At 39.9% G+C, this 13,537-nt stretch overlaps 1 protein-coding gene across 1 annotated transcript in view; it reads left to right on the top strand.

Moving 5' to 3' along the window:
* The window catches only part of dmgdh (dimethylglycine dehydrogenase), a 144,807-nt gene that overhangs the window by 4,125 nt on the left and 127,145 nt on the right, over positions 1-13,537 (top strand). Inside the window, exons 3-4 of the mRNA XM_043706890.2 lie at positions 2,802-2,900; positions 5,183-5,347. Of these exons, the coding sequence (XP_043562825.1) occupies positions 2,802-2,900; positions 5,183-5,347 (264 nt within the window). The remainder of the gene's footprint in view (positions 1-2,801; positions 2,901-5,182; positions 5,348-13,537) is intronic.

The raw sequence follows: 13,537 nt of genomic DNA, 5'->3' as shown, positions 1-13,537 counted from the left end.
TCACAAGAAGGAATGGAGGATTGGAATGCTAATAATTCTAGAATCGCTTCAATTTCAGCACAGACTCACTGGACTGAGTAGCCTCTTTCTGTGCCATGATTACTTAATTGATTCTATATCACCATCTGATTATAGGAATGAATCGGAAGAGGCTGAAGAGCAGGTCATCTGGATATGGTGAAGAAATGTGAGGGAAGTAATAAGGGAAAGCTAGCAAAAATAAATCTTGAATATAAGTGACTGATTTGCTAGGCCAATTCAGAGAGCAATTAAGAGTCAGTTACATTGCTTTGCATCTGGAGTCACGTACTGAACAGGCAGGCAAGGACAGTAGATTAATAGATTTCATTTGCAAAGGATCATCAGTGAATCAGATGGATTTTTATGAAAATTGGGTGGTCTTCTCAGCACCATGTTAGCTCCATATTCCTAATATATTTAAATGCAGTAGTTACATGATGGGATTTGAATTCAGGTTGCTCACTTAGGAGGCTCTATTACTCATCTACTAACACAAACGCTATGGTTTGGAGAGTAGCCTGTTTTCAGATCCAAATTCTAAAGCTGGATTCTGAACGTGTCTAATTTTCAAGAATCTAATTTTCAATTTAATGTTTTTTAAAAAAAAGTTGGAGCTTTGATGATTTTCAGCATATTTACAAATATGAGGAAGTATTATTTACTAATTGAGCTATTGGAATATAGCATGATCTAAAACTGGTGATACAGGGTTAATGAGACCATTAAAAATAACAAACAAGCCACTGGGAGCAATTCTTAAAGGGACAGAATTGAAAAGCAGCAAAGTCATACTGAACATGTACAGAAACAAATACAGATAATGCTGGCGAACCTCAGCAGGTCTGGCAGCATCAGTGAAGAAAGAAACAGAGCTAACGTTTCGATTCTGATATGACTTCTTCAGGATAAAACCTTGACCAGAACACTATTGTACATAGTTTTGATCTCTAGACTATAAAACAAAACAGTTACACTCGAGAATGTGTGCGATAGATTAACGTGTGTGATAATAGATGAGATTAATCAGGCTGGGGCTCGTTTCCCCTGAGCTAAAAGGTGGGCCAATGGTTTGATACAGGTCTTTAACATTATAGAGGCCTTTACTCAGCAGAAGTTGAGAAAATGTTTCCATTGCAAAGAGACCAAGACTAGCATCCACCAAATAAAGTAAAATAATATAGAGTTTGGAAATCTGCAATAAAATTGAACATACTGGAATTATGTGGCAGACTTGGTATCATCTGTTGACAGAGAAACAGAGTTAACATCTCCGGTTGATTACTGCTATAACCAATGCTGAGGATAGATCATTGACCCCAAAAAGTGACTTGGTATCTCTGCAGATGCCACTAGCCCTGTTAAGTGTTTCCGGAATGTTCTGTTTTTCGGCTATTGATGAAAATTTGTCACCAGAAATTCAAACAAGGAATTCAGAAAGAGCATCTTACTTGAAATATGGGATGTGATTGAGTTGAGTGAATTTAAGGGAAAATGGATAGATACATAAAGGAGAAAGGAATGTGCTATTCTGACAAGGTGAGATAAAAACAGGTTGGAGGAGGATCATGGTGTCTAAACATATTGTACATTCCAGGTCATTCTAAGTAATTACAAACCATCAGTGGATTAGAATCTTTTTAACTTTGTACTTACTTCCATAATTAATTTAATGGTCCATTAGAGATTTAGTTACATAGCTAGATTAGAAAAGTGTTTGAATTGTTCAGGTACTTTAAATTTGCTGTTCTGAACCCTTGGGATGAGCTTTTGTTTGTTTTGAATGTGATCAATAGTTTTGAGAGTGTCTTTTTGTTGATGACCTTTCATCTATTTCATTGTGTTAGAAAACTGCAGGTTCATCATGACCTTCTCCTGATAATGGTGTTTCCTGTTTTTATACACTAGAGCAAGTTATTGGATTTACATACTGCCATTCACATCCACAGAACATCCCAAAGTGAATTTCTTTTTGAAGTCTGGTTACTGTTTTGTAGGCCAATGCAACAACCTTTCATACAGGAATGTCCCACAATAGGAATGAGATAACAGCCAGAGGTTTTTGTGAGATAAACAATCTGTTGTAAGGGTGGTGATATTGATTGGGGGATAGAAACCAGCAGGACTTCTCTTTATTTACTCAAATAATATCATGTATTATTTTACATCTACGTAAACAGACATATATGAGCTAAGTTTAGCATTTCTGAAAGATGGCACCTCTGACCTCACAGTACGCCCCTAGTACTGCTCCAAGGTATCAAATGTGTTGAAGACTTGAAGTGGGCTTTCAGATTGTAAACCGAGAGGCTCAGAGATGAAAGTGCTACCACTGAGTGGGTAGATCAGATTTTACGGCAGGCAACACTATGAGTAGTTTGCAAGTTAAAATTGTAGCTTATTTTAAATCATGTCACAGTTCACAAACTAAATTTCACAACCTTCACTGCATTTTCAAGTCATTTTGGTACATAGTCTCCCAACATGGAGTTTTAGCTAATTGAAACATGTAACAACTCAATAAATTCTTTGTAATATATAATAACAGTTGATGCAAAATGGAGTGAGGCCCTGGCTTAGAATAATTAATAGTGGCCAATGCTGTACGTTTTCTGCACTTTAATAGAAATAGTTGGAAAATTCCTTCTCATACCAATAAGTCTTCACTAATCCCCTTTGAATTAGATGTCTGTCCTTGTTCCCTTAGGTAAAGATTTTCAGCCAAATTCATTTCTGCTTTTTTTGACTTGCATCTTAATTCCAAATATTTGTTTTTTGTTTAGGCAGGTTTAACAACATATTTTCATCCTGGGATCAATTTGAAGAAAATTCATCACTACAGCATCAAACTTTATGAAGCATTGGAGGAAGAGACTGGACAGGTAGGTGCCTCCATTAACCTGTATGTTCGCTCCACCATCCATCACAGTACATTCAAACTAGATTTCTCATTGCTCTTAGCAAACTGATTGGACATTGTCAACTTTATTTAGAGAGTTTGGAATGACCTAGATTGCCAGGGTCATGGGGAAAAGGTGATATAAGAGACATTTTAGCTTCACCGGGAGTAATCTGTAAAACTATGTATTTTCATTTATTTTTAGAATGAAGAAAATCCAGTCGGGTTCTGTAGGACTTTTTAAATCAAGAGATCAGATAAGTGAGGTCAGCATAGAAGGAAAAAGGAAAAGAAATGTTCGGCTAATTTGAAAACAATGGCAGATAGCAAGAATCAAAGGAAAACGTGTATTTGATCATTCCATAGATGCAGCGTATGAAACAGACAATTAATCAATCACCAATAGTTTGAGGAAAGTAAACGCTCCAGGGCTGGATATACTTCATGCATGAATACCTAAAGTAAGCATCAAAAAATTAATCTTGTCCTTATCACTGAGATTAAACGTATTGATGTATTGTTAATGTGGCACCAGAGTTCAGAAAGATGCAGAGGGTCTCTGGTGAATAAAATACTAATGAATGAAGTCTTGCATCATTTATGGCAAATATAGTTGACAGAAGATACAAGCTCATTTTGAGCTAGAGTTGTACTTCCCATCATATTGGATTAGGCTTTTGTGTGGCCATTTAGAGTCCACACCAGATATCTAAAAATCACTGATAATTACTGTTTCTTGGAGAACCTTTTCACATACCTACCACTTGACTCAGCAGAACACATGGAGCAGCTCAAGGTAGATGCAGGCAGAAGGAACCCCTTACCAACACTACTGAAAGAGATCAAGTGGTATTTTAGGATTAGTTGCTGGTTCGTCATTTCAGGCAATTAGCTCACTTTATCATATTTTTTGATGTCGTTTATTACTGTAGCGAGTCTGATGAGAAGAGGACCTTGGTGTTTCACATTTTGCTAACTGTCTTGTAACTGCATTCTGGCCAGAGGTGAAGGACAAATAGCTTGGACGACAGCAGAGAATAGGGCTAGAAAACAGATCAGGGAGGAAGAGAAAGACACAGCAAAGGAGGTCATATTGTCCTTCATATCAGAAGCATGCTGAACTAAATAGTTGCCATTGGGATTTGACTAGACTGAAGGATGGTTAATTTCAAGAGACTTTTTGTGATGGTGGGATCCATGCCCTATTGGAGAAAGCCATTGTCTGTGCTACTTGTAAAGCAGTATTTTGACTTGGATAGCAATATAAAACTGAAATGTTGGATTGGTTGGATTTCTTTTCCAGTTTTTTCTACATGGGAAAGTATTGATCACCATTAATGTGCAGCACTGAGATAATAAGTCCAACTCCCATTTTAGTGGCCTTAATGCCCCAGAACAGATGATAATTCATTAAAAAAACTCCAGATCTACATATGATAATGCTGTCATTTCTGCTTGAGAGGAATATTTGAGCCCAGTTTAGATTTATTTCTTCACAGGTTTTAGCACTGTATTTGGGACAGAGACAGCGATAAGACTAGGTTCCACCCTGTCATGTGTTTGACCCTCAGTAAGATGCATGGGAAGTATTGCTTTTCAAGTTCTTAAGTGTAATTTTTCACTAACTCTGTATGATCTTATTTGCTCCAATGTAGATGCCAGCAATGTTCCCTCAAAGATGTGTGGTCAATGTGGTTGTGCAGCGACCTGGGCTGAGACAGTGAATGTGGTGGTACAAAAAAAAAGGAACTGCAATATTAAAGAAATTGCTTACTCATTCTAAAATAAAAAATGAGAGGGGCACATCGGTTACAATTTCTGTGAATGATATAAAAGCAGAGCATATTCACAGCCGCAGAAGCTATGGAAAACATTCACATGGCCTAATGAATTAGATTGATCATGAAACGTAAAACCAATCCCGCAAGTCCATTCATTTCTGTCATTGGAGACGCAGCTTTCTTATAACTTGGTTGCATTTAAAATAGCAGAGCGCTTGCCTCTTACAGATGGGTAAACAAGCTAATGGTAGAACTGCTGAATAAACCACTTGCTATATTTGCCACATTAAATTCTTCATGTAGTTGTGTAGGTACTTCTCCAACAAACAGCAGAGACCTCCTGAATTTAACAGACAAAAAAAGCAAGGTGGAAGTGAAGTTGGGCCAGAGAAGCTTTGCTAATAGTCTCGCCAAAAACGTTTGTGACATGCCAGAATGAACCACGGAGACATTCTCAGTCATTGCTTTGGATCACTTTCCACAGGCAGTTGGCTTTCACCAGCCTGGCAGTATTCGGATTGCTACCACCCCGACCCGAGTGGATGAATTTCATTACCAGATGACCCGGACACGATGGAATGTCACACCACAGTTTTTGATTGGGCCCGAAAAGGTGCAGGAACTCTTCCCTCTGATAAATATTGACAAGGTAAACTGGCGTTCGGTTGACTTCATATTAGTCGATCATTTTGCTGACGTATCATTTATTTTCTTTTACCATTTTACCTTGAACTACTTATGTTATGTAAGCAGTTTGGATATGATTGCCAATATTTATAAAAGCTTTGCCTTGAACAGTGTTTTGCAATATATTGTAGAACATCTTCCACTTACCCTTGTAAGTTCTTGTCAAAAGAAATGTGTTAATATTTAATACCGGTGTTAGCTGCATGAGAGTTCATGAGTATCACCCAAACAAGCAGAACTTCCTCTTATAGTCAGTTTTAGTTTGCATGTATATCTTAAGCAAATATCAAATGTTTTGGAAGCTAGGCTTGTGTAGCTATTTTTTGTCAAACAAGGCTTTGCTAGTTTATGAGGAGAAAGTGAGGACTGTAGATGCTGGAGATCAGAGCTGAAAATGTGTTAAGGGCTTATGCCTGAAGAAGGGCTTATGCCCGAAACGTCGATTCTCCTGTTCCTTGGATGCTGCCTGACCTGCTGCGCTTTTCCAGCAACACATTTTCAGCTTTGCTAGTTTATGGAAAAGCACAGCAGGTCAGGCAGCATCCAAGGAGCAGGAGAATCGACGTTTCAGGCATAAGCCCTTCTTCAGGATTCCTGGAGAAGGGCTCATGCCCGAAACGTCGATTCTCCTGCTCCTTGGATGCTGCCTGACCTGCTGCGCTTTTCCAGCAACACATTTTCAGCTCTGATCTCCAGCATCTGCAGTCCTCACTTTCTCCTTTGCTAGTTTATGTCCATTTAAGTATCTAAAGCTTTCTTGACAGGGTGGATATGGAAAGGATGGGGAATTCTAGACCTGTATACATATCAGGGCTATTCTATCAGAGACATTGGGACTCTTTCGTTGAAAGAAGATAGAAGGAAAGTCTTTGAATATTCTTCAGGCAGCAATAGATAGATTTTTGGCAAGCAAGGGGATGAAATGTTGTCATGCGTAGCAGGAATGTGGAGTAATCAAGATCAGCCATGATCTTATTGAAGGGTAGAACTAGCTCAAGGGACTGAGTGGCCGACTCCTGCTCCAAATTGGTATGTTCATGCAAAACAAAGTGGTCCAATAATTCCAGCCACTGGATTGTTGGAGATCACGTGTTTGACAGAAGATGCACATCAACACCCTGTGGAAGTGCAAAACGGAACAGACTTTGAACAGACTGAGCAACTCAAAACCCAAGATGCTGTGTCCATCAGCAGCAACTTCATGGTCTGCAATATCCCTCACTCTACCATTACCATCAAGCCAGAATCAACACTGGAGGGTGCAGAGGTAGATGGCTGCAGTTGTTGGAGGTCAATCAGCTCAGCTGTAGGACATCTCGGCAGCAGTTCCTTAGAATAATGTCCTTTGCTATGATATAGGGTAAACCCCTCTGCTAATTTAAACCAGCAACACCGAAAAGATTCACCCCGTACTGTAATCTGTTAAAATTCGAGAGGGAAAGAACTATCCCAAAAGTCACTATTTAAAGTAAAATTAACAGCTTTATTCCTTAAGTCTAACAGAGAATATTAACTAACAACTATTTACAACTCCTTTCTCTTTAACCTATCTTATACCTCCTCCTCCACAATACTAGTCCGATAAAAAATCCCTATTGCGATTTACAAAAGAAAAAATCCCCTTTCAAAACCAGTTAACTTTGTCGAGTTTCCTCTTAGATTTTTTCTGTAGATTCTCTGTCCAGGTCAGTTTCTATGTTCTGCTGTACAAACTTCTTCCACAGACAGGTACATTTATGAGAGCTCTTAAACTAGCAGCCTACATCTGTTGGCCTTTTGGCAGTTCTCCCACTCTGGCTAACTGTTCAAAATGTCTGAATGTATACCCCAAAACATTGGATTGTTTCATTGATTTTAATATTATCAAAATACTAAATTCAAACTTGATTGGAATTCAGTATCTTGGGGCATAATTTAATCTGGTTGGCCGAATTTAAATCTGTTTTTGTCTCACAGTAATCCAGCTACTGTTAGCTGTTTATCCAAATGTTACATTTTAAATTGTCCAGTACTCTGTGTGCTTGCTAAGTCTTTGCCAGCCATTCACCTCTCTTAAAGGTACAGTACACCCACAACATCATAACACCTTGACCCAATCGTTTTCAGTAGCGTCTTCAAAGATACTCCATCATCACATTGTCTGTAACATAAGACTCCAACAAAATTGTCTCATATTCTTGTCTTTAAAGCATTCCAAGAATGTAAGAGGATTGTGATCCACGTACACAACCGTCTCTGACACATTGTTCGTGACATACACATTAAAATGTTGTAAGGCCGGTGCCAAACTCAATAGTTCTTTCTCGATCATAGAGTATTTCCTCTGGTGGATGTTGAGTTACTTTGTCCCATCATCATCTTCCTGTGGCAGGACAGCTCCAACTCCTATGTCATCAGCATCGATGGCAACTTTAAAAAGGTTTTGAAAAGTTTGGTGTCACTAAAGTTGACGCAGTGGATAATATTGCTTTGAAATGGTCGAATGCCACCTGGCATTGTTCTGTCCACTGAAACTTTATGCTCTTCTTCAGCAAATCAGTTAATGGTGTCACTACACTGCTGAAATTTGGAATAAACTTCTGATAGAATCTGCTGAGCCCTAAGACTCGAAGCATCTCTTTCTTCGAAGTTGATCGTGGAAATTCCTCGATTGCGTTTGTCTTTGTGTTCTGTGGGGTCAACCTTCCATGACCAATGTTATGTCCCAAGAACGTCACCTCTGCTTTCGCAAATTCAGTTTTGTTTAAGTTTATTACCAGTTTTGCATCTCATAGTCATTCAAAGAGCTCTGCCAACTGTACCATGTGATCTTTCTGGGGCTTACTAAAGATTGTCCAAATAGACTGCACAGTTTGTTAACACAGCCATAACTCTGTTCGTAAGTCTTTGGAATGTGGCTGGTGTGCATTCTTCATTCCAAAAGGCATCCCTTTAAACTGATATAGCCCACTTGGGGTTACAAAGGCAGAAATTTCTTTTGCCTTGTCTGATAAAGGTCCCTGCCAGTAACCACGCATGAAGTAACTTGGTGATGTAACTGGCTTGTCCGACTTTCTCAATACAATCCTCCAATTTAGGAATTGGATATGAGTCTGAGTTTGTAACAGCATTGACCTTCCAATAAACCACGCAGAATCATTGAGTCCCATCTGATTTGGGAACTAAGATAATTGGCAAACTCAACTCGCTCTGACTCGGTTCAATGATATCCTTGTCGAGCAAGGCCTCCACCTCCATCTGAACCTGTCTGACTTTGAAAGGATTAAGCCAATAGGGGTGTTGTTTTATTAGAGCAGTATTCCCTACGTCTACTTCATGTTCAAAAGCATTAGACCTCCCCATCTGATTCTGACAGATGTCCTTATACTGCAGTAACAAATCTGTCAACTTCATTCTATGTTCCTGAGATAGATAGCTTACTAACCTACCCCACTCCGCAAGGACTTCTTAATTTTAAAATCTATTTTGAGGCATATCGAAATCCACATCATCTGGATTTGATCCCTCACTCTATGGGACAGTTACTAATACCTGTTTCTCCAGTTCTTCCTCTCGAGTATAATATGGTTTCAACATGTTCACACAACATACCTGATACCTTTTTATTCTATCTGGCATCTTTCCTAGGTAGTTCACCTGACTCAACTTTTTCTCAATTTGATAGGGACCACTAAACCCTGGCTTTGAAGGGATCTCCTATCACTGGTAACAGTACTAACACGTCATCCCCTCGAGAAAACATCCGGGTCTTAGAGCTTTTACCTGCCACCTGCTTCATTCAATGCTGTGCCCTCTTTAGGCGTTGTTTAGCTAATTCACCTACTTGATTTAATCTCTCCCTCACCTCCGATACATAATCTAAGCGTGAGACCTCCGACTTTGGTCCTGTCAATTTCTTTTTGATTAATTTCAAAGGGCCTCTCACTTCATGCCAAAAAAATAACTTGCAGGGAGTAAACTGAGTAGTTTCATTTGGGGCATCTCTAATGGCAAACAATACGAATGGATACCTTTTTCTGAAACATTCGGGTAATCCTGACAGTATGCTCTCAACATGGTCTTCAAGGTTTGATGACACCTTTCTAAAGCTCCCTGGGGTTCTAGATAATATGCACTGGATTTAAATTCCTGTATACCTAAGCTATCCATAACGTCCTTAAAAAGCTTAGCAGTAAAATTTGACCCTTGGTCCGACTGAATTTCTCTGGGTAACCCATACCCTGTGAAAGAAGCTACTAACTCCTCTCCCACCTGTTTTGCCTTGAAACTCCGTAGTGGAATTGCCTCCAGAAATCTGGAGACTCATCCATTATGGTTAACAAGTCCCGGTTCCCACTTGTAGTTCTCGGGAGTGGACCTACACAACCAATTATAACCCATGTGAAAGGTTCTACAAGTGCGGGAGTTGGCAACAAAGGTGTTGGTTTTATTATTGCCTGTGGCTTACCCACCATTTGGCATGTATGACACGTATGGCAAAAGTTAATGACATCCTTGTGCATTCCAGGCCAATAAAAATGTTTTTGTACCTTAGCCTGAGTCTTTAATACCCCTAGGTGACCTCCTACAGGTAGTTCATGTGCTACCTGTAACACCTCCTGCCTGTATGCTACAGGCTACACAATCTTATGCAATTCAGCCCATTTCACCTCTGTACTAACCTGCCATGGTCTCCATTTCTGTCTTAGGATTCTATCTTTCAGATAATAACCTTTGAATATTCTCTGCCTCCTTTTCAGAGTACACATCCACATATATGTCTTTTATTGTCTTGTCTTGCTGTTGCAAGTCTCTTAGCCTTTCAGGACTAAACACTTCTGTCTGACCCTCTGCCTGTTCAGGGTTTTCCTGCACCATTACATCAAACAGGGTGTCTGCTAACTGAACCTCAACTCCTTCATTTTTCTCTTTATTTTTTGCTTTGTGCTATGACTTATGACAATGCGATCTGGTTACTACACAGTCTGGGAAAATAGCAGGATATTTATGTTTTTTTTTACAATATATTTTTGTTAAGAAAAAATAGATTTTTAAATATTACAACAAATACAAAACAATGCAATTCAAAACAGTACAAAACTAAACCCAAATAATAAAAAAAATTCCCCAATCCAGCCTCCTTTACGAAGGTATAAACATATATAGAGAAGTATAAATTTTTTTAAAAACCTAAACTAGCTATTTAACTAAATAAATAAATACCTAACAACAAGCAAATAAATAGTAATAACTCAGCCCAGCCAAACAAAATACTCATACATTCACAGTTCCTCCTCCCTGGATATTGGACTCATGAAACACAATCGCTACGGCTATATAAAAGCCCTTGTTAGTGTGGCAGATAACTCTGTGTCCAGGTATTTCAAAAAGGGTTGCTATATCTTGTAAAAATTCTCAGTTTTGTGGTGTACCGTATTTGTGAGAAAATCCAGGGGAATATGCTCCATAACAATCTTCCGCCAACCCGACAGGCCTGGATATCCAACCTAGCAAGATATTCTTCCTTGCACAGAACGTAAGAATATTGAAAAGTTTTTTCTTATGCGAGTCTGCAGGAAATACAATAGGTAGGCCCAAAAGGAGCGAAATAGGATCCTTCTCCACCCCTACACCTAAAATCCTCTCCATAGCACCCACCACCGCGCTCTAATATGTTTGAAGCCTGTCACAAGACCAAAGACAATGGGTAAGAGTACCCGTACAGACCTTGCACTTGGGACAAGCTGAAGATACCCCTGGTTTAAATTTTGACAAACGGTCTGGGACTAAGTGGACCCTGTGGAGAATCTTCAACTGTAAAGCATGGGTCCTATTGCAAATTGATATCTTCCTTGCATTCTCCCAAACATCCTCCCATGCCTCTGAAGAAACTTCAACACCCAGCTCTCTTTCCCACATCTTGCAGAGTCGACCAGACTCATCTGAGATGGCACCCCCCAATTGGTGATATAAAGTACTGACAGAGAGTGTACTCTTAGCCCTTAGTACCCCTCTTTCTATGTCAGATTTGTAGGGATCAGTCAAAAGTGTGGTCTTTTTTTGAATAAAATCCCTAAGTTGAAAAAAACGAGAGGTCTCGATTAGGTAAATCATACTTCTGTACTAACTGATTGAAGGATATCATTACATCTCCCTCAAATAAATCACCCATGCAAGATATACCCCTAGCTGCCCAACGTTTAAATCCTGAATCTATCATACCCGGTTGAAAACCCGGCATACCCACTAAAGGTGTAAACAAAGATGTTTTGCCAATATTACCTTCCCTCTGCCAAATTGCCCTCCATGCTTTAACAGTATTGATGACTATTGGGTTATGGCAATATTCCCTACCTGTCCTCACCTTGTCCAAAAACAGCAAACTGGCAAGGGGGCACCTTGCCTGGGACGCTTCGATATCTAGCCATATTGAAAGAGGGATCCACAAACCCAATCACTCACGTAGGTCAAAAGCGAGCTTAATTGGTAATTTTTAATGTACGGAATGCCTACTCCCCCCAATCTGTGAGGCAACTGCAGTTTGGCTAATTTAATGAGGGGCCGTTTACGGTGCCAGATAAAGGAGCTGAACCAACCATTCAGTCTCCTGAGTGTTTGTTTATTCAAAATCAGGGGGAGCATCTGTATCGGGTATAGCAAACGAGGGAGAATATTCATCTTAATAAGCGCTATCCGACCCAACCATGAGACTGGAAGTGCCTCCCATCTTTGGAGATCTTGTTTAATTTTTTCAAATAATTGAGTAAAATTGGCTTTGAACAGCCAATCCAGAACTGGAGTAATGAATATGCCCAAATACACAAAACCCCCCTGTGACCACCTAAATGGGAATCTATAGTCACTCTCAAGAGCCAACCCTTTCGTAAGACCACCCATAGGCATTGCCTCAGATTTAGCAAAGTTAATCTTATACCCTGAAAAAGCACCAAACACGTGAATGCATTGTATCAGGCAAGGCACTGAAACTGCTGGATTTGTCAAGAAAATTAGAACATCGTCTGCATACAGCGAGATCTTATGTAATTTTGACCCCACTTCTGGAGCTGATATATTGAGATCCCCACGAATGGCCTCTGCCAACGGTTCAATCACCAACGTAAAAAGTAATGGTGAAATGGGACAGCCCTGCCGGCTGCCCCTAGGAATATTAAAATTGCTTGATCGTACCCCGTTGGTAATGACCGCAGCGAGAGGTACACTGTAGAGAACCTTTACCCATCTTATGAAAACTTCGCCCAGCCCAAACCGGTCTAGAGTATAGAACTCAGTCAAATGCCTTCTCTGCATGTAAAGAAATCACCAATCTCTGTACTGACTGCTGTTGGCTTGCTTGAATTATGTTAAGCAGCCTCCTAACGTTATTGGAGGATCTGCGAACCTTTATAAAGCCCGTCTGATCCTCCCCGTCTGATCCTCTTTAATAATAGAGGGTAACACAGTCTCCAACCTTAATGCAAGAGCCTTGGATAGGATCTTAAAGTCCACATTTAAGAGCGAGATGGGCCTGTATGAAGCACAGTCTTCCTGATCCTTCCCTTTTTTAAGGACAAGTGAAATATTGATCTCTCTCAGAGATGGTGGGAGACAATCATGACTGTATGAATCATTAAACATATTCAGCATTGGGCCTGACAGTATACTTATAAATTCCTTATAGAATTCACTGGGAAGTCCATTAGGACCAGGTGCCTTTCCACTCTGAAGCTGCCTCACAGCTTCTTGCACTTCTTGCTCTGATAATGGGCCATTGAGAAAGGACTGTTGTTTGGGAGGCACACCCAGGAGCTTCAGATCTCTAAAAAAGGATTCCATTTTGGCCTGCCCCTCCTCACAATTCTCAGGCTGATATAACTTAGAAGAGAATCTCTGGAACGCCGCATTAATCTTTTTAGATTCACATGTTAGTTTCCCAGACCCTTCCCTAATCACTGTAATGGTTTGTGGGGCACTTCTCTTTCTGGCAAGGTATGCTAAGTATTTGCCTGGCTTGTCACCATGCTCGTATAACCTTTGCTTTGCAAAAGCCAGCTCCTTCTTTGCCGTCTGCATGAGCACGAATTTAGTGCAGACCGCAGTACCGTAATCCTCTGTAGTTTGACCAACGAGGGTCTGTCAAAATAGGCCTTCTCGGCTGCCTTCAACCGTGCTTCAA

Source organism: Chiloscyllium plagiosum, unplaced genomic scaffold (assembly GCF_037043375.1).
Source record: "Chiloscyllium plagiosum isolate Xiang-an unplaced genomic scaffold, Cpla_swu_hap1 HiC_scaffold_2, whole genome shotgun sequence".
Lineage (NCBI taxonomy): Eukaryota > Metazoa > Chordata > Chondrichthyes > Orectolobiformes > Hemiscylliidae > Chiloscyllium > Chiloscyllium plagiosum.
Note: the sequence above shows the minus strand (reverse complement) of the source record. Positions and strands in the feature narration are given on the sequence as shown.